General features: G+C 48.1%; 1 protein-coding gene across 1 annotated transcript in view; it reads right to left on the bottom strand.

The window, feature by feature from the left end:
- Positions 1-8,641: 8,641 nt before the first annotated feature.
- CNGB1 (cyclic nucleotide gated channel subunit beta 1) overlaps positions 8,642-26,759 on the bottom strand; it is a 66,931-nt gene continuing 48,813 nt past the window's right edge. The window contains exons 25-33 of the mRNA XM_057710830.1: positions 25,899-26,040; positions 25,024-25,183; positions 23,097-23,194; positions 22,918-23,001; positions 19,779-19,897; positions 19,366-19,512; positions 11,972-12,188; positions 8,873-9,292; positions 8,642-8,767 (exon numbers count right to left, since the gene is read on the bottom strand). Coding sequence (XP_057566813.1) covers positions 8,642-8,767; positions 8,873-9,292; positions 11,972-12,188; positions 19,366-19,512; positions 19,779-19,897; positions 22,918-23,001; positions 23,097-23,194; positions 25,024-25,183; positions 25,899-26,040 — 1,513 coding nt within the window. The remainder of the gene's footprint in view (positions 8,768-8,872; positions 9,293-11,971; positions 12,189-19,365; positions 19,513-19,778; positions 19,898-22,917; positions 23,002-23,096; positions 23,195-25,023; positions 25,184-25,898; positions 26,041-26,759) is intronic.

Raw genomic sequence — 26,759 nt, 5'->3', positions numbered from 1 at the left:
GCAAGCACTGACAGATGGTTACCAGACTGGGACAGGTCCTTTCCCTCCTCCTCCACCTGCTCTGGGAAAGGGAGGGAGTGAGGTATCCAACCAAAAGCCAAGGCCTGCCTTTCCAAGCTGGGAGTTGCTGGACGCCTAAGGGCCAAAGTCAGCCATCAATGGAGGCCATGGCCCTTGTTTACAGCACAGGAGATGTAGGTCCCTGCCAATTGGAGTCCCCAGATAAAATTCAGGACACGCAGTTAAATGTGAACTTTGGATAAATAAATAATTTTCTAGCATAAGTATATCCCAAAGATTGCATGGGCCATACTTATGCTAAACAAAACCTCCTCCACTCACTATTTATCTGAAATTAAGATTTAACTGGACACCCTGAGGGGTTTTTTGTTTTTCTTTTTGGCCATGCACGGCTGGCTTGCAGGATCTTAGTTCCCCGACTAGGGATTGAACCTGGGCCACAGCAGTGAAAGCACCGAGTCCTAACCACTGGACAAACAGGGAATTCCCAGGCACCCTGAATTTTTATTTGTTTAATGTGGCACTCTATTGTGGTGACCCCTTGTAAAACCGCACACCTCACACTGGGACTTGAACCCATAGTCTGGGAATCGAACCCACCGTCTTTCAGTTAAAATCATTCACCTGATGTCAGGACTTATGAAGCCGAGGTTCTTTATGTCTCAGCGCAGAAGGCATTCAGCAAAGGCAGAGTGATAGGCAAGACAAATTTATTAATATAGGACACTTGTTAGGGATATAGGTGAGCAGGCAAGGGGGCTCCGCCTCGAGAATTAAGTGGGAAAGCAGGTTTATTTAGGGAGATACACGCTCCATAGACAGAGCATGGGCCATCTCCGAAGGCGAAAGGCCCTGGGAGTTACACATTCCATAGACAGAATGAAGTCCATCTCAAACTTCGGTTCCCAACGTCTCAAAAGAGCAGCTCTGAAATACAGGATGGTTAGTTTTTATGGGCTGGGTAATTTCATAGGCTAATGAGTGGGAGGATTATCCAAATATTTTGGAGAAGGGGCGGGATTTCCAGGAATTGGGCCACCGCCCACTTTTTGGCTTTTTATGGTCGGGCTTGGAACTGTCAAGGCACTGTGGGTGTGTTATTTAGCTAATGCTTACACTGAGCGTAAAATGAGGCTCAAGGTCTACTGAAAGTCGAATCTTCCGCCATCTGGGGCCTAGTAGGTTCTAACCAGTTTCTGTCATATCCTCAGCGGCTATGTCATTCTTTTAAAGGTTGTGTCCTACCCCCTCCCCTCCTGTCTCACTTGGAGCTAGCAACACTTCATGCCCATTGAAAGGATGAAATAAAAAGGGCACTCGAACCTTCTTTCTGAAGGAATGTTAGAGGAGCTTGTGCTCAGATACTGAATCTAGGAAATGTTGACATCTGTGATTTCTGTGTGATGCACCGAATGTATTCCCCCCTGCTCCCTGCCCCACCTGACCAAATTCACATGTTGAAGCCTTAACCTCCAGGGCAGTTGCATTTGGAGATGAATTTCCCTAAGGAAATAATTGAGGTTAAATGAGGTCATAAGTGTGGGGCCCTGGTTCAATAGCATTAGTGACTTTATAAGAGACACCAGAGAGAGAGAGTGTGCTCTCTCTCCACACACACTGAAGGCCTTGTGGGGATGGAGTGAGAAGACAGCCCTCTGCAAGCCAGAGGAGAGCCCTCACCAGAAACCAGACCTTGATCTTGGACTTCCAAACTCCAGACCTATGAGAAAATAAGTTTCTGTTGTTTCAGCCACCCAGGTGGTGGTACTGAAACCGTGCACCTCAGATTGGGACTTGAACCCACGCAGTTGGGACTCAAACCCAGCCAAAACCCTGATTGGGACTTGAACCCACGCAGCTGGGACTCAAATCCAGCCAAAGCCCAAGATCTCCCAACTGATATCACAAGCCTGGTCAGGACTTAATGAAGTTCAGGTTCTTGATGTCTCATCACAGAAAGAATTCAGTGAGAGACAAAGTGATAGGTAAGAAGTTTATCTAGAGATTTATTTAGAGAGAAACACACTCTGCAGACAGAGTGTGGGCCATCTCAGAAGGTGAGAAAGGCACCAGGGTATGGGGGTTGTCAGTTTTTGTAAAGGTGGGTAATTTCATAGGCTAATGAGTGGGCGGAGTATTCCAGAATTGGGCCACTGCCCACTTTTTATCCTCAAGGTCAGCCTTGGAACTGTCATGGCCCCTGGAAGTTGACTTGTCCGCCATCTTGGACCCATTTGGTTCTAATCAGTTTATGTTATGTCCTCAGGCTATGTCATTCTTTCAAAAGTTGTGCCCTGCCCCCTTCCCTCCTGTTTCAGTACCTTGTTATGGCAGCCCTAGCAGACTGAGATAGTATGGTCACAATTAGCTTATTCAGCATCCATTGACTCTTCTTGCAACCCTGGGAGGACTGTTTTATTCTTCCAGCTTAGAGATGGAACTCCTGAGGCCTGGAAAGTGACTAGAACAGTGCTTGGCACATACAAAGAAGTTTTTAAAAATGTTTTTTGAATGAATGAAAGTTACCCAGTGGAGGTCACACCTCAGGCCTGTGACAGAGGCTGGGTGGTGGTTTCAGGGCTCCTTTCTCTCAGCTCTTTCTGTCTCTGCCAAGGTGCTGATTCCCTGAGCGTGAATCCCTCACCTGAGGTTTGGATTTCCTCATCTCTAACTTGGTTATAATAATTCCCCTCCTGGAAATTCCCTGGCGATCCAGTGGTGAGGACTATGAGCTTTCACGGCCGAGGGCGTGGGTTCAATCCCTGGTCGGGGAACGAAGTTTCCACAAGCCACGTGGCCAAAAAAAAAAAAACAAAAAATTCCCCTTCTGATCCACACACAGCACCTGAATGGAAAAGCTCTCTGGAACCCAAGAAGCACAATCACCTGAGTTCTTAGTGCTTCAGTGTAAAAGAAGACAGTGAGAGGCAGATCAGTCTAAGGGATCGTTAACGAGGAAGGGGTCTGTCCCAGGGGTCTCAGCTGTGGTGTCCCCCTTCAGGACAAGGAGGCAGCTGGGAAAAGCCTGTGGGAAATAAGCCTTGATGCTCAATTTTGGGCTGCACCCCACAGGCCCACAAGCAGCTTCAGACCAAAGAAAGAGCCCACAGTCCGCAACAGATGGGAGAGCTTACGTGTCTGAAGCAAGGTCTTGGCGTAACATCCCACCATGTGCAGTGGACGGTCAGACGGGCAGGACGGGGTGGCAGTCTTCTCTCCCGGAGGCGGGGCACTGGAAGATTACCGGTTATAGGGGAATCGATGTCAGGTGGACTCATTATTTACCAGGGAAACCAGCAGAGGGGCACGCCGCCCTTCACGGGCCCCTTTGATAAGAAGAATCATTTAGCTGGGGCCTGGGGCAAGTGCACAGGAAGGTCAGTCCTGTGAGTGGGATGTAGGTGAAGCAGGCCCTGGTCAGGCAGGGGATGTGCAGAGAGCAGGAGACCGGCCATCTTCAATGGCCTGACCATACACTCAAGTTCTGCTTGTGGGGTAAATCGCTCTCTCCTAGTCAGTTTCCCATCCACAGAGAAGTATTTGAATTTGTTCTTGTTCAATGCAGCCCCCTCTCTCCTCTATTCCCTTCTCCAAGGGTCTCTTCCTGATGTTTGAATTTAGAAACCACAAGTGCCTGCACTAGACCAAAAAAAATCACACCCAGAATGAGTGGCCTAGATCTTGAATTTTAAATAACCAGGAAACTCCCAGAAGTACTTTTGTCCGCAGCTGATGAGGTTTCTTATGTTGTGAGCGATGGAACCAACTCTGACTGACAGAAGCCAAAGGTGAATTTACTCAGCATACACAAGGTAGCTTGTGTCATTCGGGAAAAGCTGAAGACCAGACCAGGGAGCACAGGAATGTTCTGAATCTGAACAATTTAAGTATCCGTCAATGGATGAATGACTAAAAACCTGTGGTATGTACATATGTGGAATATTATTCAGCCATAAAAAAACAAACAAGGAAATCCTACCACTTGCTACAACATGGATGGCCCCTGAAGACATTATGCTAAGTGAAATAAGTCAGACAGAAAGACAAATACTGTAAGATCTCACATGTGGAATCCAAAAAAACAAAGAAGCAAACAAACCTCTTTGAAAAACCTCTTTGAAAAAGAGGTCACACTTGTAGTGACCAGAGGCAGGGGGTGGGGGGCAGGGGAGGAGGGGGAATTGGAGGTAGGTGGTCAAAAAAGTACAAACTTCTAGTTATAAAATAAATAAGTACTAGGGACGTACTTACGTACAACGTGATGACTGACTAACACTGAGGTATGATACATAGGAAAGTTGTTAAGAGAGTAAATCCTAAGAGTTCTCATCTCAAGGCAAAAAAAAAAGTTTTTTTCCTTTCTTCTTTTCTTTTTTTATTGTATCTATATGAGAAGATGGATGTTAGCTGGACCTACTGTGGTAATCATTTTACCATATATGTAAATCAAACCATCATGCTGTACACCTTAAACTTATACAGTCATGTTGTGAATTATTTCTGAATTAAATTGGGGGGAAAGAAAGAATCTGAGCAACAGGAAGGAATGATTGGTGTGGTCAGAGTGCTGAAGCTGTGATGCATCTGCTCCTGTTTTCTCTCTTTCCTCCTCCATTCCGCTGCCCTTCCATTAGGATGCTTTCAGCTGCAGGTAACGGAGGTCATGACTTCAATAACAAAAGTATATCATGATGTCATGGAACAAGTATTCTGGAGCTAAGTGATTTCGGGGTTGATTTGGCAACACCAGCACATCACAGTTTGCATCTCTGATTCTTCTGATTCTTGGACTCTTCAGCCACAAGATGCCTGTTGCATCTCCAAATATAATAGATTCTCCCCACCAGTATTGCATGGAAGAAAGAGGGACCAAAGCATGGGCTGGGATTGGGGGGGGAGGTGAGTTCCTTTATTAAGGAGCCTCCCATCATCCTTCCCTTTATACTCATTGGTTGAGACTGGGTCAAATGGCCACCCCTAGCTGCAAGGAAGGCTGGGAGAGGGACGGGAAGAGCAGTGGTTGGCTTAAGGCAGGGCTTCATCCCCTGGGGCTGGGCATGTTGCTGCCCAGAACTAAATCAGCGTTCTGCTAGCAAGGAGGATAAGGCAATAGCTCTCAAGATTCAGATTCCCAGGAAAGATTCAGTGGGCCTATCTTGGGTCATTGTGTTTGAGTCACGATACATGATTGAAAGGTAATCTTCCAAAAGGGAAGCAGGATCCTGTGGCTGGAAGAGGGGAGATGGAAGCTGAGTGCAAAAGAGACACAGCTCTACCTCCCTCTCCCATTGACCTTTCTGATAGCAGGACAGGCTATATAATTTGTGGGGCCCAGTGCAAATAAAAATGCGAGACCCCTTGTTCACAAATTATTGAGAATTTAAAGATGGTGACAAGCAAGGGGCCATGTGTGACTGCATGGGTCACATACCCATGAACCCTGCGTTGGTCCTAGCCCAAAATGCAATGACTGTCCCAGGAGAGTCAGCCTTGGTTGGGTGTTTTAGGGTCTGTTTTTATACAAAGTTTGATTAAAGATGTTCATGGATGGTGGGGAAAGCTGTGATTTCTATTGTTATAATTCACATAGGTCCAGGCTTTTGCACAAACTGTTAAAGAGCAGAGAAAGAGGCACTCACACCCCTTCTTTGTGTATAACCCCGGGCAGAGGCAGAATTCAGAGAAGACGGAGTTCTGAGCGGCCATCTACTCCGTCCCAACTGTGGCAGAGGAAGGGGGATGGCACGTCAGCTTTACTTCTTGTGCCCATGCAGACTTGGCCATGTCAGTCTATTATTTGATCATCTCAGGGGCCCTGTACAGTGCAATGTATCATCTCCAATGAGGACACTGGGGCTCAGAGAGGTCACGGTCACCCGTGGTACATGGTCAAGCTGGGATTGGAAGCCAGGCAGTCTGAATCCAGAGTTCGTATAGGTCATCACTCTGAAGTGGCAGCATTAGAACAAGTCTAGCGAGGTTGGGGAAACTTGTAAGCAGTGGGCTTGGTAAGACCAGACATAAAAGGGCTGTTTTTGAGGGACTTAGACTCCTAGGGGTGGTTTGATAAGGGATACCACTTCAGCAACAGAAATGCAGGAATGATTATAGCCCAAGGATGTCAATAGGAGATCAGCTAGGGAGCCTAAGCCAGAAAATAAACATTGCTTTTCTCACAAAAGTGTCTGACATACTTGGTCAGTTTCTGAAATGAATCCACAAGCCAGGAACATTTGTCTAAATACTTTTAATTAAAATGCATTATAATAGGATGAAAGCCAGAGTGCAAATACAGTATTCGTGTTTACTAAGAAAATGGATGAAAACATTCCAGATAGCTGAATACATTTGGATAATGAAATTGTAAACAGCTTCTTGGTTTTAATTTAATTTAAAATATTTATGTAGTTAAAAAAAATAACTTGCTGTTTATTTTCTACCAAAATGTGGGAAATGTTGAGATATTTTACATTAGTAGAGAGTCAACACACATAAATAAAAGTCCTGTTTCAGCTGCAGTTTGATAATATCCCTGACCTATTCCATCCATATCTTGGCAATCAACCAGTTCCATTCTATTTGGAGAATATTGTCAGCCTCAGATTTAATTTATCTAATATCCAAAGTTTGTGAAAGTGTCAAGTTTTATAAGTTTCTCAGCGAAATTAAGACACTGCTAATCTCATTTCAAAACCAGTTTTCCTTCCAGGACAATTCTGGGGAACCTCAAGAATCTCTCGCTTTATATAATAAGCAGATACATTCAAGGGTTGATACCTAAAAGAATAAGTATATTTATACAAAAAAGATTCCTTATTAAGTAGGAGCTCACAGTGAAGGTGTCCTTGAAACATTTTGCCATCTACTTAAGGGCAATAAGTTTACTTTCCTGGTATATCTGAAATACTTGCTAAAGATGGAAGCATTCTCTATGCTTGGGTCATAGAACATATACTGCAAATATGAAAATGAGGAATGGGGATGGTAAAGAAAAAAATTAGCCAAAACCTCTAGGCTTCTCCTATTTAAAAAGTGTTTACCAGTGAAATTATGTCTGTACAATATTTTTAATTGCAGCATTATTTTCAACAGCATAAGACTGGAAACAATGCAAATGGCCATCAATGGGAGAGCGGTTAAATATTATGGTACATCCATACAATGGACTAGATTGCAGTCCTGAAAAAATAAGCACACCCTTTATGTTCTGATAGGAAACAATCTCCAAAATAAATCAAGTGAAAAAAAAAAAACAGCAGCTCTAGTATGTTACTATTTGTGGGGGCGGGGGAAGGAAACAAGAATGAATTTGCATATTTCCTTGTGCAAGCTTAAAAATATCTCTGAAAGAGTAAACAAGAAAATGATAATAGTGGTTGCTTCCAGGAAGGGGACCAGGGCAGTTGGGCGTCTGGGGTAGGAGGGAGAATTTTCATTGGCTATCCTTTGTAAACATGTAAATACGTTACTACCTTTAAAAATAAATAGCTTTTTAAAAGGTCAAATAATAACATTTCTCATCACTATATTCAATATAATGATTACTCAGATCACATGGTATGTCATGGACTAGATGAATCTTGTTACCCTGGGACTTGAAAATGCTTAGAGTAGTCTGGGAATTTCCATATTTTTTACTTCTTTTCACAGGGGAAATGAAAGTTCTGCTTTTAGTTGAATGAATAAAAATATACCTTTGCCAGCCTTCAAAGGCCCCTTCAGTAGTTCACAAGGTTCCTGTAATTTTATAATGAAATGGGCAGGACCTATCGGAATGTCAGGTCTTTTGTACTCATTGTTGATGATAAAAACAAATGACCCAAAACTCGTTTTTGTTTTTCATCACCCACTCCCCCAAAGAGCCATTTGGTATGCAAGTATAATCCTCTCAATAAATATTCACTTGACTGAATGACTTTTTCCTTTTCCTTTTTTTTTTTTTTTAAATTAGGAAAGCAGCATGACTTGATCTGGAGAAACCTCAGAAACCTCAGTGGTGTCAGCCATGAGACTCCACCTTTTAGGCTTAATGGAAGTTGCTACCATCATCTCTGAACCAAGGGTGTCAAAGGCAAGTAACAGATTAATCCCTGCTGAGGAGGATCGGGGAACTGGCAGAGCGGAGGCTCAGAGGCGCTCAGACCCCTTGCCAGTAAGCTGTTTCCATTTTATCTTTCTAAGACAACAGCATCACTGAGAAAGAAATATAGTCTGGGGAAGATAAGTACTAACTGTCCTAAGGAGCATGGCGGCCCAGCAAAGGAAAACAGCATCGGACCATGGGTCAGATGTGCCGGAACTCCCACTTAGTCAAAAAAACAGCATGACTGCCCTCCCTTCTGCCAGAAATGTTTTCTGTTCTTGAAACGTGGGAGACAAATTCCTGAGGGGAAAACCCAAACATTCAACAACCGTTTGCTGTGTGTTGAAGCCCCACAGAGAAGTATTTTGTTCTTAAAAACAATAACAGGCGGGGGGTGGGGGGGTGGGGGGGGGGGGAGATAGGGTTCTCTAGGGATGATGGGCACTTGGGGGCACAAACACTATGAAGTTCGTTCAAGACCTGCTCCGGGAGACGGAGAAGCTGATGTCAGGGCAGGAGCGCTGGCCGAGCCGTTAGCTAAGAGCGGCTGAGGCCACTGCAGGGGACGAGCGTCTTGCCCTCCGTGGGTGCAAGGGGGCAGGGGGAGCGAGGGGGCGCCAGAGGGGGCGCGGGGCTGGGCAGCGGGTGTTGGGGGGCGCGCACCTGCCGGGGTGTGGCGCACTAGCTGCCGCCTCACTCCTCCTTCTGCTCCTCCTCCTCCTCCTCCTCCTCCTCCTTCTCCTTCTTCTCCCCCTCCTTCTCCTCCTCCTCCTTCTCTTTCTCCTCCTTCTTCTCCTCCTCCGTGTCCTCCTCCTTCTCCTCCTCCTCCTCCTTCTTCTTCTCCTCCTCCTTCTCCCTCTCCTTCTTCTCCTCCTTCTCCTTCTCTTTCTCCTCCTTCTCCCTCTCCTCTTTCTCCTCCTTCTCCCTCTCCTCTTTCTCCTCCTTCTCCTTTTCTTCCTCCTTCCTTTCCTCCTCCGGCATCTCCACCGACAGGATCTGTTCGCCGGGATCCAGGCCCGGGCTCATGTGGATCCGCACCGAGTGCTCCTCGGGTCGGGCCTCGCCCTCCTCGTCTCCTTCGGGCCTCCCCTGGGAGGCAGGTGGCGGAGAGCCGGGGACCTCCGGCGCCACGGGCTGTCCTGGGGCAGCCGATCCCGTCTCTCCTGCGGCGTCTTCCGAGCTCTTTGCCTGGAATCCAGAAAAAGTGACTCGTGAGGCAGAGGGTTCTTGGAGGGGGTCTTGGACACTTCCCAGTTCCCCCCTTCTCGCACCCCTGAGGAGGAAGGTAGCGCTCCGCAGGTGAAATCTAATAGCTGGAAGGCTGGGCAGAGCTGCATCAGGGTTATTTGGTAGAAACAATATATTATAGGGAAGTTTAAGGATTAAAAGTCCCGGTAGTAAAAAAAAAATTTTAAAAGTTACAAAAGTAAAAAATAAATAAAAGTCCCGGTAGGATTTGGTGAAGATCTTTGGGATATTTTAGGTCTCTGGGGCGTTGCAGGGCTGGAAGCTGGAGTGAAGTTGCGGTTCAAACACAGAACCGCCTCCCTGATCACTGAGCTATTGAGGGAAGAGAGGCTGTGACCAGGAGGGAGCACCACCATGGACTCTGCAAAGCTCAGCCAGCCGGCCCTGCCCAGTTGGCAGGGATATGTGCTCCCTGGTGCATGAGAAAAACTCTAAGCAAATAAGATAAAGGCTGATGAGGACAGGAGCAGCTGTGGCCTGGCCCGTTTGCGAAGGTCTCAAGGTTGAGAACCCCTCCCTGCCCCCACCTCCACCCCAGGGAAGAATGGGCTGGGTACCACTGGCATTAGGCTGAGCTGAGCCCCTGTGTTTGGGGACTTGGTGGGTACCTCCAGCCTCCAGCCTGCGGGCTTCACATGGACCGGGTTCCTATGAGTATAATTAGGGAATTGAGCGAAAACCCAAGGTTTTGTGGATACCCACGGCTCCCCCTGCTCTGTCTGACCCCATCTCTGCAATGGAAGGAAACTGCGGGGGGAGAAGCCCCCAGAGGAGGAGGCCCGATGGTCCATAGGGAGTTTAAAGTGAGAGCAGTCAGCGTGCTTATGAGGAACAGAGACTCCATGAAATCTGCTCAAGTCAGAGGGTGCTGAAGCAAGGGAATTGGGAGGGAGTAGGGGGAGCCAAGGTGCTCCTGGGGACCTGCCGCTCCCTCTGTCTCTGTGCTTCTGCATGTTCCTGTGCACCTGTTCCCCCCACCCCACCCCCGCCCGCCCATCCACCCTTAACTCTGACAACACACTTCCAGGGCAGGATGCCCAGATGGTGCCCATGGTGGGATCTTCTTGAAGCATCCTGCTGTGAACAGAGCCAGAAGGATCACGGGAAGTTTGGTCAAGTGTTTCACCGTGTTTAACATGCTTTTGTAACAGTATCCAAGGTAACCTGCTTCATCTCTGCCACCCCATGTGACAGCCAGGAGTAATCTGGGTCCCAGAAGGCTCTGGAGGAGATTCCCCAGGACACAGGGCTGGCGGTGACACAGTGAGGATTTGGACCTGTGTCTTTAGGGCCGCTATTTAAAGGCTCCTTGCGCTCTGCCCTTCTGCCCTGGTTGTTCTAAAGCTGCCTTTTATGAGAACACGCATGCAAATTTAAAGAGCTGCTTGGGTAAAGAGCTAACGGAAGCAACAAACCGCATTTCAGATAAAACCTGTCTCTGTCCTGAGAACACTCTCAGAGCTCATGTCCACTCCGCCCCACACACCAGCCAGCACTAAAGACCCCAACTTGCCCATCTGACCCTGCCCTTGACAGTTTGTGAGGCAGACAATCATATCTGTCCTCAATTTGGGGCCGTTGGTGGATGTATCTGGAGAATGTCTTGGAACCCTGAGTGACTTTGGTGTCATTCCCCGACTCCTGCCATCAAATCCCTTCTGGACGGGTCTCCTAGACGCTGACACCAGCCTGGACTGAGACTGAGTTCGCCAGGCTCCTTTGAATTCTGTCAGTGTAGACTGCTGTCGCCTCCCTGCCACAGAGCTTCTGCCTAACCCCACCCCCCCTTTCCCAGCAGCCTCCCTAAAGGACAGTCATGAACAACCATAATTAGTGCAATCATTCTAATTGGCATTCTTGGCATTAGTCACAGAAAAAAGTCCCAGAACTAATTTAGAATTTCCCTTTAGATTTAGGGGGTGGGGACGGTTGGCACCATGCCCGTCGCCTTGGTTTTTCCTTTCAAATCTTTTAAGTTGTCACAGTCATAACGTTAACTATGAGACCATCACTGTCGTCTGGGGAGGACATTCCCTGCCCACAGCCACGGCTCCGACCTCTGCAGTAGCACCTGGACTTCCGTTTGGGGGAACGCCCCCACCTCAACCCCCATTCTCAGTCCAGGGATGGGCATACGAACGGGTCCTCCCCAGAGCAGCACACTGAATGGCTCAGGAACTGACATGTAACCCAATTCTGTCCAAGGACTTTTTGCTGGAGCTACTGGGAAAGAGGTGCTTCCTGTGGGAGCTGCTTGACCAGGAGGATGTGATCTTGGGGGACTTCATCTTAAGCTCTTGGGGGCCTGCCTGGGAATGGAGCCATCCCCGAGGGAAACAGAGGTGATAGAAAGGCAGAACTCATGCTGTTGGCATCATTTGAACTTTTAGATCCAGTCTTGCCTGAACTTTTCCATGACTTGCCCCAATAAATTCCCTGTTTTCTCAGGCTAATTTGAGTTTGCACTGTCGCTTGCATTTCTATCACTTGCAGCCACATGAATCCCGACTGACACAAAGAAGGAAAAATAGTCCCTGAAATTGAATGCGTGGGCCCCAAGGCTTTTTTCCTGGCACGTGGTTGAAATGGACCAGGTGCCTGTGTCTCCAACGACGTTACCTGTTCCAGCAACTGCTGCTGCCTTGCAGCCGCCTCCAGCGCAGCCAGCTCCTTGAGTCGAGCCCTGAGGTGGGCAAGCTTGCCGCCTTTGCCCCCCTTGGCGCCCAGCTTTCCTGCTGCAGCCAGGGCGGCATTGAAGAGCTTGGGGGTGCCCGCCCGCGGAGGAAGGATGAGTACGCTCTTCTCCTTGGGCTTGTTGTTATTTCTCAGCATCCTCCTGAAAGAAAGCAGCAGCCGCTAACATCACCAGCAAGCTCCGGGAGAGAGGGAAGCCTCATCCGTGTGGGCAGAGCCCTTTAGCTGAGTTGTGTGATGGCGGTTGTTTTGGCTAACAGTTTTTGAGCTCCTTTTCTGAGCCCAGCACCGTGCTGCTTGAGACACCACATCTCACTGAATGATCAGAACAACCATGATGATACGGGTCTTATTGCCTGCACCTTATAGATGAGGCTCAGAGGGGCTGAGTGACTTTTCTGAGGTCACACAGGAAATGATACAGGATACTTTAATGTATGGAATCAGAAATAGGATGCCCAGATGGAAAAGAGCCTGAGCTTTCTGCTCCTTCTTCTGCTTCACTGTCACTTCCCCATCATCATCACCATCACCACTGTCGACACTGAATGTATTTGTCAGGCTCTGTGCTCAGATCTTTATGGGCAGGCATACTTTGGTTGCCCCTGGAATCCCCCTTCCTGGTGTTCACACCTCTGTGTGACCCCCTCCCCTTGCGGGGAGTGGGACATGTGACTTGCCTGCAACCAATGGAATATAGCAAGGGAGCTCGAATGTCACTTTTGTGAACGCGTCACATAGGATTGTGGTCTCTGTCTTATAAGGAGACGCTCCCCCTTGCTGGCTTTGATGAAGCAAGCGGCCCTGTGGGCAGAGGACTACATGGCAAGAACCTAAGGACAGCCACCAGCCAACGACTAGCTAGGACCTGAGGCCCCCAGTCCCACAACCACAAGGAACTGAATTCAGTCAACAACCGTGGCACCTTGGAAGCAGATTCTTCCCCAGTTGAGACTTGAGATGAGACCCAGCTCTGGCCCACGTCTTGGTTACTGCCTTGTAGTGGATGCACGGAGGCTGTCCCCCGACTTCTGACACATAGAAACTCTAAGGTAATAAATGTATGTGGTTTTAAGCGACTCAATTTGTCGTAACATGGTTATGCAGCAATAGATAACTGCACTCTATTCTTGAAATCTCACAGAAATCCTTATTGGTAGGTCCTATTAGTCTCCCTCATTTCAAATGAGGATAAGGATGCCCAGAGGGGGTGGGTAATTTTTCCAAGGCCACACAGCTAGGAAGTGGCAGAGCTGGAATTCGAATCCATGCCTTTGACCCTCAGCAACCCAGGTCTTAATGATTACAAAGCGGTGTCATGGTCCTTATTTTCTTGGACACTGACAATACTCCGTGACCCAGAAGGGCTGGGATTATTGTACCTAGGAAAGTTGGGGGAAACTGAGGCTCAGAATGGGAGGAGTGACATGCCCAAGCTTGCTAGGAAGTGGCGGAGACAGAATTACAACCCAGATCTAAATGCGATATACCACCCTGCTTCTCTAAATAGAGAATTTTCCATCAAAGAGAGCCCCATTCTTTTATAAGGAATTATCCATGCTGCAAGTATGTGATGAGTGGTTTGGCTCAAGAACAAATGAGTTTTGCCTGAACTTTAGCGGGTCTAGACTACTAATTGGCAAATTCATTAGTCAGGGTTCCAGTAAAACTTGTTTGTTTAAACATGAGGCCATTACTGGCTGCTTATCTAATCAGAGGCAATGGATTTAAACTGTGCATATTGATATGAATTGCCCAAGATTTGCATTTTCTAGCTGGGGCTCCCCCAGGAGACCACAAACATGATAATCATCAGAGGCCCCTTCCAGGCCCAGCGCTGTCACCTGTGTTATTTGAGTCCATAACTCATAGCACGGCAGTCTGTGGGAAGGCTCAGCGTGGTACTCAGATGACATGAAAGAACCATCTACAAGACCTTTGCTGATTGCTAATGGCTGTCTCTGTTTTGAAACATTGAGCTGACTTCTGGGACATTTGCAGATTAAGGAAATTTATCCTCACTTTCAGATGACTTGCGTTTCCCTATAATTACTGTATAATTTACCCCTGGAGAGAGTGGCATGTGTGGAGAGATTGTTTGCCCTGTTTCTTGGCGTGGCCAAGTCAGAGAGCAGAGCAGCTCACTTCTCTGGGGCCCCTGGCCCCCCATCTGTAAAGTGGGGAGCTTGGACAGAATCCCACGCATGGCTGTCACCAACTCAGACATCCCGAGGCCCTGTGGTTCTCAGACCCATCTCTTTTTGGATGGGCAGAGCTCATCGGTGACCCACCTGCCTCTCTCCTCAAGCTTGTGTGGCCAGAGAAGCAGCCTCTGATGAGCCATGCCTCGGCCCCCTCTGTGCAGCACGACCCACCAGCCCCTCCTCCATCCTCTGGCCACCTCACCCCAGCACACCGGGAGCAGGAGCGAGGCCTCTGCGGGATCCCAGCTGACTGGCCAAACTCACACCTAACCCAGCTGGAGGAGTGGGATGACAGCTAGGAGTGTGGCTTTTCTGAGCCGTGTTCCTCTCACAGGGGGCAGGAAGGGAGGGGAGGGGAACCTGGTGTCCGTTCACGGACATAAACAGTTCTCATTACCTGCGGTAGTTAAGTTCTGTGAATGGTCTGCAGACAAGGAATTAGTGACTACTGAGCCATGGCTTCTGGGGGAAATACAGGATTTGGTTACTGTGAGCCTCTCAGCACAGCATTTTCACCGACGGGTCATTACTTAACCTTGTCTTGTGTGTGTTTCTGTGTAAAGACATCTTATTTAATATACATCGTTGAATCGCTTACAATGAATGCGTGGCTAACTCAGGCCTGCACGAGGGAATACAAGCCAGCCCTTCTGCACGCCACCTGAAGCTATTTTAATAGCGACATCACCAATAAAAATCACAAAAATGTGAAAAACGTGGTACGTAGTGGACCCCACCAAGACACTTGTTTACAATATGAGCTGAAACAAGAGGGCAGCGTGTCACTTTCTTCCACTTAGCTGGAAATGTGCACCTGCAGAGACTCAAATTTTTGCTGCTGGGTGCACCCTCTGCAAATGTCTCCATAAGCCTTTGAGTATTGGTTTGGGAGTTACAAATGCATTTTAGTGAGTAGGCAAATTGCAGATACAGAATCTGTGAATAATGAGGATTGACTGTACATCCCTGTCCCTCAGGAGAGTAGGGGGATGTTCAAGTAGACCAGTCATCGGAAGGACCCCGGCTTCTCTGAGAGCAGCCAGGTAAGATGAGTTAGAGGGCAGCTTCCTTCCCTGGGAGACCCCAGCACCTTGTCTATATGTTGCTCTAAGGTCGACACAGCATCCACTCCCCTGGGAGCTGCCAAAGGGCTTCTGTAAAAACTTAAGTCACATCGAGTCACTCCTCAATGTAAAACTGTGCATAGCTCTCATCTCCCTCAGAGTAGAAGTCAAAGCCATTGCAAGGCCTCATCTATAAGACCCTACCCAGGGACTTCCCTTGTGGCACAGTGGTTAAGAATCCATGTGCCAATACAGGGGACACGGGTTCGATCCCTGATCTGGGAAGATCCCACATGCCTCGGAGCAATGAAGCCCGTGCGCCACAACTACTGAGCCTGTGCTCTAGAGCCTGCGAGCCACAACTACTGAGCCCATGTGCTGCAGCTACTGAAGCCCACATGCCTAAAGCCCGAGCTCCACAACAAGAGAAGCCACTGCACTGAGAAGCCCAAGCACCGCAACGAAAAGTAGCCCCTGCTCTCCACAAATAGAGAAAAGCCCATGCTCACAGCAACAAAAACCCAACGCAGCCAAAAATAAATAAAAATAAAACTTAAAAAAAAAAGACCCTACCCAATCTCACCCCTCTCCACTTCTCCCATCCCATATCAGCTACATTCATGTTCTTGCTGGTCTGTGCCTCCTCGGGGGCCTTTGCACATGCTGTTCCTTCTGCCTGGAATGCTTATCCCTGCAGGCAGTTGCCCAGCTCACTCCTTCACTCTGAGCAGGTCTTAGTTGAAATGCCACGTCCTGAGAATAACTTTTTCTGACCAACTTATCTCACACAGCTCCCTCCATCGCCTCTATCTCCTCACGTGGCTTTATGTTTCCTTATAGCCTTTATAAGCTGACATCACACAGTCATTCATGTCTCCATTTTTGGTCTCCCTGACTAGAATGTAAGCTTTGTTTAGTCCCTGCTGTGTCCCCAGGGCCTTGAACTATCCACTCAATACATTACTATGTGTGAATGGACATCGGTGAGTGTGTTCCCTTTATCAAGACCACTCTCTGTGCAGTTTATTTATGGTGACTGAAGTGGAACATATGAATATGTGATAAAAGGCAAGGGAGGAAATACCAGATAGGTGGATTAAAAAGGCTTTATCCCATGGGAAAATTACAGAGAGAATTTAATGGATAAAGAGGAACAATTATTATTAACATGTATTGAGCCCTCCCGTGTGCCAGGCCCCCTGCTGGAGACATTCACATACACTATTTTATTTAATCGTCTCCATGACAAAGTGATTACCTTTATTTTACAGTGGAGAAACCTAGACCAGAAAGGTAAAGTAACTTTTCCAGGGTCACACAGCCAGTCCTGCACATGGACGAGATTTGAGCCCTATCAGCCTCCCAGGCCTATTGTGCATTTTCTACCACATCATGCTGCCTCCATCACTCAATTCAAAACCTGATCTTAAGGGTTTGAAAGCAAAAAGCTGCTTTTCTTAAAAATTACCTATTCCAGGGATTTCCCTGGCAGTCCAGTGGTTAGGATTCCGGGCTTTCACTGCTGGAGGCCCAATTTCAAGCCCTGGTTGGGCAACTAAGATCCCACAAGCCACATGGCACAGCCAAAAAAAAAAAAAAATTACCTACTCCCCAACAATACAAAATACAGATGCACAAGGTTATTCATTGCAGTACTATTCATAATTGCAAAATATTGGAAATAATCTTAATGCCCATTCATAGAGCACTCTGCAGGTGTCAAAAGGAATGAGGAAGCTATCACTTCTCGACCTTTTGGCTAAGGTCAAGTGTGGAATGAGGAAGCTGTCTGTGAACTCACAGAGAATGTTTTCTGGGATTTACTGTTAAGTGAAAAAAAGTCGAGTGCAAAAGAGAATCTACAGGGACTTCCCTGGTGGCGCAGTGGTTAAGAATCTGCCTGCCAAAGCAAGGGACACAGGTTCAAACCCTGGGCTGGGAAGATCCCACATGCCACAGAGCAACTAAGCCTGTGCACCACAACTACTGAAGCCTGCTGCCTTGAGCCCGTGCTTGGCAACAAGAGAAGCCACCGCAATAAGAAGCCCGCGCACTGCAACAAAAGAGTAGCCCCCACTCACTGCAATTAAAGAAAGCCTGTGTGCAGCAACGAAGACCCAATGCAGCCAAAAAATTAAATAAATAAAAATAAATTAACAAAAACAAAACAAAAGAGAATCAACAGTATACTATCCTTTGTGTAAGACAGAAAGGGAAATAAGAAAATACAGACCTGCCTATTTTTGCAAAAGGAAACATGAGAAAAACAGCAGAAACTAAGGAGATTAGATTCCTATAAGGGGTGGGTGCAACAGGTGGGGGGAGTTGGCACTGTTTTGTAGCCTTCTGCCATCTTAATGTTCTACATATTCAAAACACAAAAAATCAACAAGGATCAGGATGGAGGAACCCTAAAATGGAATGCAAACTGAAACACGTGAACCTAGCTGTGTTTCAAATGAACAGAACAACCACAGTAAAGGGAGGAAGATAGAAAACCAATCTAAATAACACTTAACACAACACCCACATCATAGAAAGAACTGCTCTCTACTTAGAAGGCTTTCTTCTTTCCAGTAGTATGGGAGAGGAATTCTGGTACTACTTTCTCTGTATTGTAGGACTGAACAAATGAGTTAATGTAATGAGGATAAAGGGAGTCAAATTTCTCAGTGTTGGAAAAGGAATTTACAAATATGGAAAAGGAGATTAGAATGAACTCTGTGATGTTGGATTGAAGTTGTTAGATGAAAATAGAGATATAGAGAGATACAGATAGATGCAGACAAAAAATAGATGTTGACATATTTGTGATGCAGACAAAAAATAGATGTTGACATATTTGTGTATGTATGTGCATGTACATATGTGTATATATATTTGCATATATATATATATACATATTTGTATTTATACGTACAGGTGTATATGTGGTGTATTTCCCAGTTCTCTCCACTGTGGAGGCCTAGTAGTACCCCAGTAGCAATGAGCGCACTTAGTATTCAGATCTTGGTTTCTAAACACCATTCCCCTCTAAAAGGAATCAGGCCTCCTTGGAGAAATGGCCATTTCCGGGGATGCAGCAGGGAAAGTACAAGATGAATCTAGGCCATCTTATTGTGCCTGTAAGCAAACAAGTACTAAAATATAACGGGGACGTAACAAAAATTCACTCCACCCGGCCTGAAGAGGCGTCCAGTGGTCAATCTGGAACAATCTGAGCATCAAAATGATGATTGTAACAAGATATTCATGGAATAAAGCAAATCTGTATCGTTATAAATAGATAAATGAATAAACAAATAAATGGGGGGAAAAAAGTTCTTCCTTACAGTAGAATGCTAGCTAATAAATGTAGAGGGTGTGATGGAGTCAGAAAATCACCATTTTGCAGCCTTCATGGCAGTCATTGCAAGGAAACTTCCATGGAAGCTGAAAATAGTAAGTGAAAGTAAGATGAGGACTAGGAAATCTGCATCATTTCAAAGTGACTCCCCACTCATTATTCACTAATTTCAAAGGGAAAGGTAGTAACTTAAGAGTGTGGAAACTTTACCCAAGTGATCAGAGTAAAAATCAGCAGAATTGGGAGAGAGCAGCCTCTTGATCTGCTGCCCTGAGAAGGTCACAACATCACTTCTGAGTAATTCCTGCCCATAATGCAGAACACGAAGTAATGACGAGAAAACATCAGATAAAATTAGATGGAGGGACATTCTACAAAATGACTGGCCTCTCCTCTTCAGAGAAGTCACTATCATTAAAGATAGGAAAAGGTAAGGAACTGTGATCCCAGATCGAAGGAGACTAAAGTGGAGATCTCATGCAATGGGGGATCCAGGAATGGAAAAGAAGAAAAGCTATAAAAAAAAACGCTATTGGGACAATTCACAAAATTTGACTATGGATTAGGGATAACAGTATTGTTTCAATATTGAATGTGGTGATTTTGAGAAAGGTACTACAGTTATGTAAAAGAAAGTCTGAGTTCTTAAGAAATGCACACTAAAGTATACATGGATTTTTTTAAATTAAAAAATAAAAAAAGTACCTGGCCTTCTTCCGGAGCAACTTCTGAGACTCGGGGTAATGCACCAAAATTTCATTCAGGTCCTTCTTATCCAGAATGAAGAGGTTGGTAAACCCGTGGGCCACCACGTTAGCCGTGCGCCGGTTCCCGCCCCCAACAGCCAACAAGCTGGGGCAGAGAAAGGAGGGACGTGAGACCCTTCAGAGGCTGCAGCTGTGATCACACTAGCATCTCCATTTTCACCCCTGCCTGGAGCACCACGAGGGCGTCATATGGCTGACAGCTGGGCCCACCTTGCTTATGTCCGCAGGTGCTGATGCCACGCGCACAGCAGTTTCCTCAGATCCACGGAAAGGAGGATGTGGTCCCACCCACTGGCCATCCCCCCCCACCCCAGCCTTTGCCCAGGTCCCCTCGTTTCACCGCGCTCTGACCTTATTTCTCCAAACACAGATCCAGCTTTCAGCGTCACCAGCACGGACTTCCCGTCCGGGCCACCCAAGACCTGCACCTGCCCGGCCTGGATGATGTACATCTCCCGCCCTATCTCCCCCTGCAACAGAAGAGGCGAGTCCCTCTGTCATCACCAAAAGCAAGCACAGAAGCAGCAGGGCTGGGCCCAGAGGCTGGTGGCACCGTGCGGAGGACCCCGGGCTGGGGTCGAGCCCTCCCACCAGCTCGGTGTGTGGTGTGGAGACAGTCACTTCCTCTCCGGGTCTCCGTCTCCCCACCCCCAACCCCAGTAGCCTACCTAATTGGCACGATCATGGTGGGGAGCTAGTGGTGTGATGGAAAGTACTAGATAAGGAGGCTCGGGTGTAGCGGTATTCAGCAAATTTCCCATTATATGCACCCATGGAGGGCCGCGAGGCATGGAAAAATCTCACAGTGGTTCATACGATCAGCTGATACCTGTGCCTCCCCCACATCCTATCAGGAGCTCGCGAGGCATTTGCTAAGTGAAATAGGAACAATAGCATCTTTAACAGGAACGCCCGGCATTTACCTAGCACTTTTCTGTGCCAGGCGCTGCCCTAGGTGCTCTATGTGCCTGAGCCTGCTGAGTCCTCAACAGCCCTCTGCGGTAGGAACTCTGCCCAAGGTCACAAAGCTAGGCCAAGGCAGAGCTGGGATTTGAACCCAGGCAGGCTGGTTCCAGAGTTCACAATTGTTATGAGTTGAATGACCACCCCCTCCCTCATTCATATGTTGAAGTCTTAACCCCCAGCTCCTCAGAATGTAACTTTGTTTGGAAACAGGGTCGTTACAGATGTAATGTGTTACATGAAGATGAGGTCATACTGGAATTGGATGAGCCCCTAATCCAATAGGACTGGTGTCCTCATAAAGGGACATTTGGGCACAGAGACAGGCATAGAGGGGAGATGACGTGAGAAGACACAGGGAGAAGACAGTCATCTACAAGCCAGGAGAGAAGCCGGGGGCAGATCCTTCACTCACTGTCCTCAGAAGGAACCGACCCCACCAACACTTGGCTCTTGGACTTCTGGCCTCCAGAATTGTGAGACAATACATTTCTGTCATTTAAGCCATTCCATTTGTGGTTCTTTCTTATGGCAACCCTAGCAGACTGATACAATGGTCTTAATCCCAAATTAAACCAGAATGAATGAATGAATAGCTTCAGACGACAATCGGAAAGACCCAGTCTGCCAGCGCCTGCCAGTCCCAACGCCCTCACAGGCCGGTGCCCTTGCCCGATACCTATCACCACACCTGGCGTGTTTAAAGGGTGAGAGACCAAGGACAGATAAGCAGCTTATGGTTTTAACTCATTTGACAAACATTTCCTGGGCATCTGACACATGCATGGCCTTCTTAACAAAAAGGAAGAAAGTCTCGTTTCCCTGTTTCCCTGTCCAATTTGATATGGGGCTAAAATGTGAGGGGTCTAAAGAGCTCACCCTCATCTCGCTAACCAGCCCAGGGGTGGTCCAGGGGTGGCCTGGGAGATCCTCTCAGTGAGATTGTCATACAGCAAAACCTGTCAGCAGAGGGCGCCATTCATACATGTTCATCAAGTGTTCACTTCAGCTTCCATGGCAACCCCACCAACAATCTGATTCACTTTTCCTCATCAGAGGTAAAGTCTCCATGACCCACAAGGATACTTGTAACAGCAATGGCACCGACTCTGTGCCAGCCACGGTGCCAAACTCCGCATGCACAACTTTTCCAATTTGCACAATCACCCCAGGAGGGAGATGCTATCCATATCCCTACTTTACCCATGAAAAGAGCCAGACTCAGAGAGGGTAAGCCACTCCCCCAAGGCTGCACAGCTAGGAAGTGGCTCCATTGTCAGACAAACCACTCTATTGCTCCCAAACCTCTCTTGGCCTCCAAGGCTGCAGCTTTAAATTCTCAGCCGCCTGCAGCATCCTCGTCCCCTTCCCACAGCTCTTTGCTTCCAGAAACTTCACTGTTATGCAGCATACAACTTGGAGATGGGGCCCTTCTGGGGCTGGGGGTTCCTGAGTCTTACAGGGAGTTCTTGGGAAATATTTTCGCCCCTGTATACACACTAAGCCTTATTAACCGCTCTGAAATCTGCTTCCTGCCCCTCCACCCTGAACACTCACTCACCGAGTAACCTCAGTCCCACCTTGAATCCCCAAAACTGGAAGCAGAAGGGCCCTTAGACACTATCTAGCCCTGGGATTCAAACCCAAATGTTTCCCAGGATCAGGTGGACGACGTAAAGGAGAAAAGGGAGCCTGTGGGGCTGTGGGGAGTGGTGGGGCCTGTGGCATCAGGAGAGGACGACACCCCCTTCAGGGCCAGCCCCTTCTCCACTCCAGATGATTCTTGCTATTTGGGAAAGTGGGGCTCAGTTCTAGACGATTTTCTGTTTCTAGCTGGAAATCTGGATTTTTACGTGAAAACTTGCTTTTTTTTTTTTTTTGGCCACACCATGAGTTTGTGGGATCCTAACTCCCCAACCAGGGATTGAACCTAGGTCACAGCAGTGAAAGAGCCAAGTCGTAACCACTGGATTGCCAGGGAATTCCTGAAATCTTCCAATTTTTAAAGGTTGCAGACGAATTCAAAATTTTATTTTTAGATTAGGCAAAACAACAACAACAACAACAACAAAAAACCCATGAAACATCTGTGGTCGGGCTCCTATGCAAGGACCACCACTTTGCAATCTCTGACCTATCCCACCCCTCCTCCGGCCCCACTTTCCTGACAGAAAGACCAAGACCCTGGAAGCAGTTCCATCTACACAGTCAAGACCCTGCCCCCTTTAGCTGCTCACTTTGGTTTTCTGTAAAGTGGGGTTCCTCATCCTGGCCCCCACGGTCCCATGAAGAGGGAGCAAGGCCCGAGGCACATCTGAGTTCAGTGCCTGCAGCTAGACAGAGCCTCCCCGTGCCAAACAAGCCGGGAGCCCTGAGGTCAGCTCACCACACTCCTGCCCTCCCGGCAGTTCCGCCCTCCCCAGGTGTTCAAACCTCACTGCGCCTTCCCAGGCGCCCCTCCAGCCCAGCTGCGACAGGCAGGGGCTGTGAACCCCACACCACATTGCGGCTGCCCTGGGCCACTCACCTTCTTGCACACGTAGTCGTTGGGCAGGTAGACCACAGAGCGCAGTCTCTTCAGCATGTCAAAGATCATCTGCCGGTCACAGCCCTGGCCCCGAGAGGAGGGGAGAAGAGCCATTTAGAGGAAGCTGTGGACTCAGGACCTTCCAGAGTCCTGAGGATGGGCACGCTGGGCGGGCCTACCTGGAAGAGCGCCACTTTGCTGACGATGTCATAGTTCACGTCAATGGCGAGGTCCAGCCGCATCTTGTCTGGTAGCTGCACCATCAGCTCTGACTCGTCTGCAAATGAGACCCTGGCAAGGTTCAGAGGCACAGAAAGGCCCCTCCTTCACACACACAGGGCCCGTCCACACCACACTGGCTGGGACCCCGGGGCGTACCATTCCTCTACCACCCGCAGTCACTCTAAATTGGGAGGGTATCCTTTCCACCTCCAGGCCTTTGCCAATGCAGTTCCCTCTGCTGGGAATAAACCCCTTCACTTTCCTGGCTAACCCCTACTCATTCTTCAGAACCCAGCACTCATGTCACCTCCTCCAGGAAGCCTTCCCTTGACATCCTCCCACTCAGCTATTATGTTATCAGTCCCTGTGCCATAGCACGTATCACACCCTTTACTGCAATTGTTTGCCAATGATCTGTCTTCTCCACTCACATTATAGGAACAACATTAGCAAGAACTAACATGTGTGGAGCACCTACTATGTGCCAGGCACTGTTTTACAGAGTGCTTTACCAAGATGATTTCACTAAATCCTCCCAACAGCCCAAGAGGTGCCCACTTTATAACCCACTTTACAGACGAGGAAAGGGAGGCTTGGGAGGGCAGTGACTTGCCCAGGGCCACGCAGCCCAGGGGAATGGAATCAGGACCCCCCCAGACCCTGTGACATCAGAACCTGTCCTGGGAGAGCAGGATGTCTGCCCACCAAGGGGTCTATGGTGTGCAGCTGAGAGTCTGGCACGGAGGGAGTCGGTAACTGGAGACAGAAACGCACCACGGGTCCCAGCCCCAGGCTCTGCCCACTGCACCGCAATTAGCTTAGGGCTCAAGTGCTGGGTCTGTGCAACCCTGGGCAGGTAAGAGGTCTCTCTGGCCCTTAACATGTGCTCCTGTGAAAAGGGGCAATGATATGGAAGTCACAAGGTTGTCACTGGCACGGAATGAGGCAGTTGGAAATGAACGTGCTTTGGAAACTGTAGTCATGTGCACTGTCCACAAACCTGCCAACACACCCAGCTCAGGAGAACTTGGGCCTCAAGTGTGGCTTCTTTGAGACCAGAGTGAACCCCAGGGAGGTGGGGGGGGGCTTCATTTTGCTGAAGACCTTGGGGGGACTCTAAGGCACTGTGCCAGTGGCCCACAAGCTTTTCAGAGCCCTCCAAAATGATGTCTAGGCTCTGAAAACAAAATTACTAGCTCCCAAAGATAAAAAGGAAACAGGAAAAAAATTAAGGTCAATTAACATACAATTAGCATATTCAAATTTCACTAAGGATTCCATTTAGAATCCTTGACTTTACTACATTTGGAAACAAGTTAAGGTAAGATTCTCCCAGCAAGAACTACTGAGCACAACCTCATCATTGACAAGAAAGCAGAAACAACAGTGAATGAAATGTGTCGTTTTAGCCAATTCGAGAAGCAAAGTATAACATCAAAAAATTTATAAAATATATTGTAATAAACTATAATGGAAAATAATCTGAAAAAGAATTCTTTAAAATTTACAAAATATATATTATATGTATGGATGTATACGGAGAGAAAGAGAGGAGAGAGACAGAGACAGACAGAAAGAGTCTTCCTTCCCTCCTGGTTCCAAGTGTACTTCCATCTTCTAGTGGAGATGCATTTCAAGGTGGAGAAGGGCACTCCGAAGACAAGCCCCTCAAGTCTTCAGGGGTCTCCTGATGGCCTAGCTTGTGTACCTCCCAAGGCCTCCGAAGGCTCCTCTTACTTAAAGGTTGGGGCTACAGCCAAGAAAGGCCCCCATGCTCGGAGCCTCAGGGACACAGGATGAGGGCAGGGCCCAGGAAGGTAGGGCACTGGGTGGGGGGAGCTGGTGACAGCTGGGTTGGGGTGGGGAAGGGAGGCATGGTCTTACCCAGCATGCCTTGGGAGTGCCAGGTGTACTCGTACCAGGTCTTGACACGATTTTGCACAGACCTGGGGATCTTATAGAAGTTCATGTACTTCACTGTGCTGTCCATACAGCTGCGGTAGTAGGTCTGTCCTGCGGTGGCGGCCCCCACGACATCTCTCATCTGGGGAGAAGGGGGTGGTTAGGGAAGCCACCGGTCAGAGTGGGGTGGGGCTTTGGGGACATGTATTGTGAGGCCGAGGTGCATGCTTGCAGGGCTGGGGGAGACAGGGAGAGAGAGGGAATCCCATGTCCACACACAGGTTTTCCAAGCATGCTGGACGTGGAGGAGCAAGGCTGCTGGCCCATCAGGTGACCTCAGGTCCCTCGGGCCACACAAGGAGGGAAGGCCTCCCTGGGCTGGGCTGATTCTGGTACAACATGGCCCCTTGGTGCCAGAGGCTACCTTGACACCGCCCATCCCCCACTCTCCTTACCCCTCCCCCCCCCGGAGGAAATACAAACCAGGTATGCTGCTCCTGGGAGCAGAGCTCCTCAAAGGTTGCCTCATGTACTGACTACAATATGAGTTGCACCCCCAGTACATTAGAATCCACCAGGGGCGTCTCTCCAAGGGAAAAGCCCAGATCCTCAGCCTCTGCAGAAAGCCATTCAGCCCAGCTCTCCAGATATCCCAAAGGGACCGACATTGCAAATGGGAAGCAACTTCAGAGGGTAAATGAGACCTACACCTCCATCATCACCCCTTCACTCAGCAGGTTCCAGAGCTCCTAAATCTCGGCCCAGTGCTCTCTCCTGCACTTAGTCTGAAGGGAACAGGCAGAGATAGTGATGTTTCTGGCAGCAGGAGGTTGGAACTGACTCGTGAGCCAGCTAACCTGTCCAATCATCACAGAGAAAGCGAAGACGCCTGTGAAGTAGTTCAGACCCTGGAAGACAATTTCAAAGAGCGTCCTGGGGTCGGGCAGGCCGCCGATGGTGATGAGGGTCTTCACAGCCCAGTAGTAACAGCGAATGTAACTAGGGAGAGAGGCGGAAGGGGACCTCAGTCAGCACAGGCCCCGCCCTGTGGGTCCTGGGCAGCCTGGCTCACATATGTGTACGTTTTACAAAAGAGAAAAAGCTTTATAGCTCATAAGTGCAAAAAAAAGAAGAAGAATGAATGAATGAATGAATGAAGAAAAGAAAGAAAAAAGGAAAGAAAAGAAAGGAAAAGAAAAGAAAAGAAAAGAAAAGAAAAGAAAAGAAAAGAAAAGAAAAGAAAAGAAAAAAGAAAAACCCTCTCCCAACAGCAGAGCCCTCTGCAGCTTGTAGAACATGTTGGCAGGTGCCGTGTGGTTTGGTCGTGGCTCTGCCCTGACTCTGCAGAGACATGTTGTCATCCCCATTTACAGATGTGGAAACTGAGGCTTCTGGAGATTGCTTCGAAGACTTGGCATGAGGATAAACCAGGGTTTTCCGGCTCCTGTTGCCTGGGCTCCCTCAGTTTCCCTCAATATGTTTTCAATGTCCACAGTCTTTCCTGTGCTATCCCATCATGAGGTTCAAGAACAAGCTCAAAATTGGAAGATATCTTGAGGATCACCTTTTCTGACTCTGCCCCTTGCCTGTCCACTAACCAGATAGTAAAACTGAGGGCCACAAAAGGAAAGGAAACACCCACGGTCACCAGCTGGCCAGTTCCAGAGCTGGGACTGGAAACCAGCATCATCTGCTTCTGTGAGCTGTCACCCACCAGC

The sequence above is a fragment of the Hippopotamus amphibius genome, chromosome 16 (assembly GCF_030028045.1).
Source record: "Hippopotamus amphibius kiboko isolate mHipAmp2 chromosome 16, mHipAmp2.hap2, whole genome shotgun sequence".
Classification (NCBI taxonomy): domain Eukaryota; kingdom Metazoa; phylum Chordata; class Mammalia; order Artiodactyla; family Hippopotamidae; genus Hippopotamus; species Hippopotamus amphibius.
This window is presented reverse-complemented; position numbering and strand designations above follow the sequence as displayed.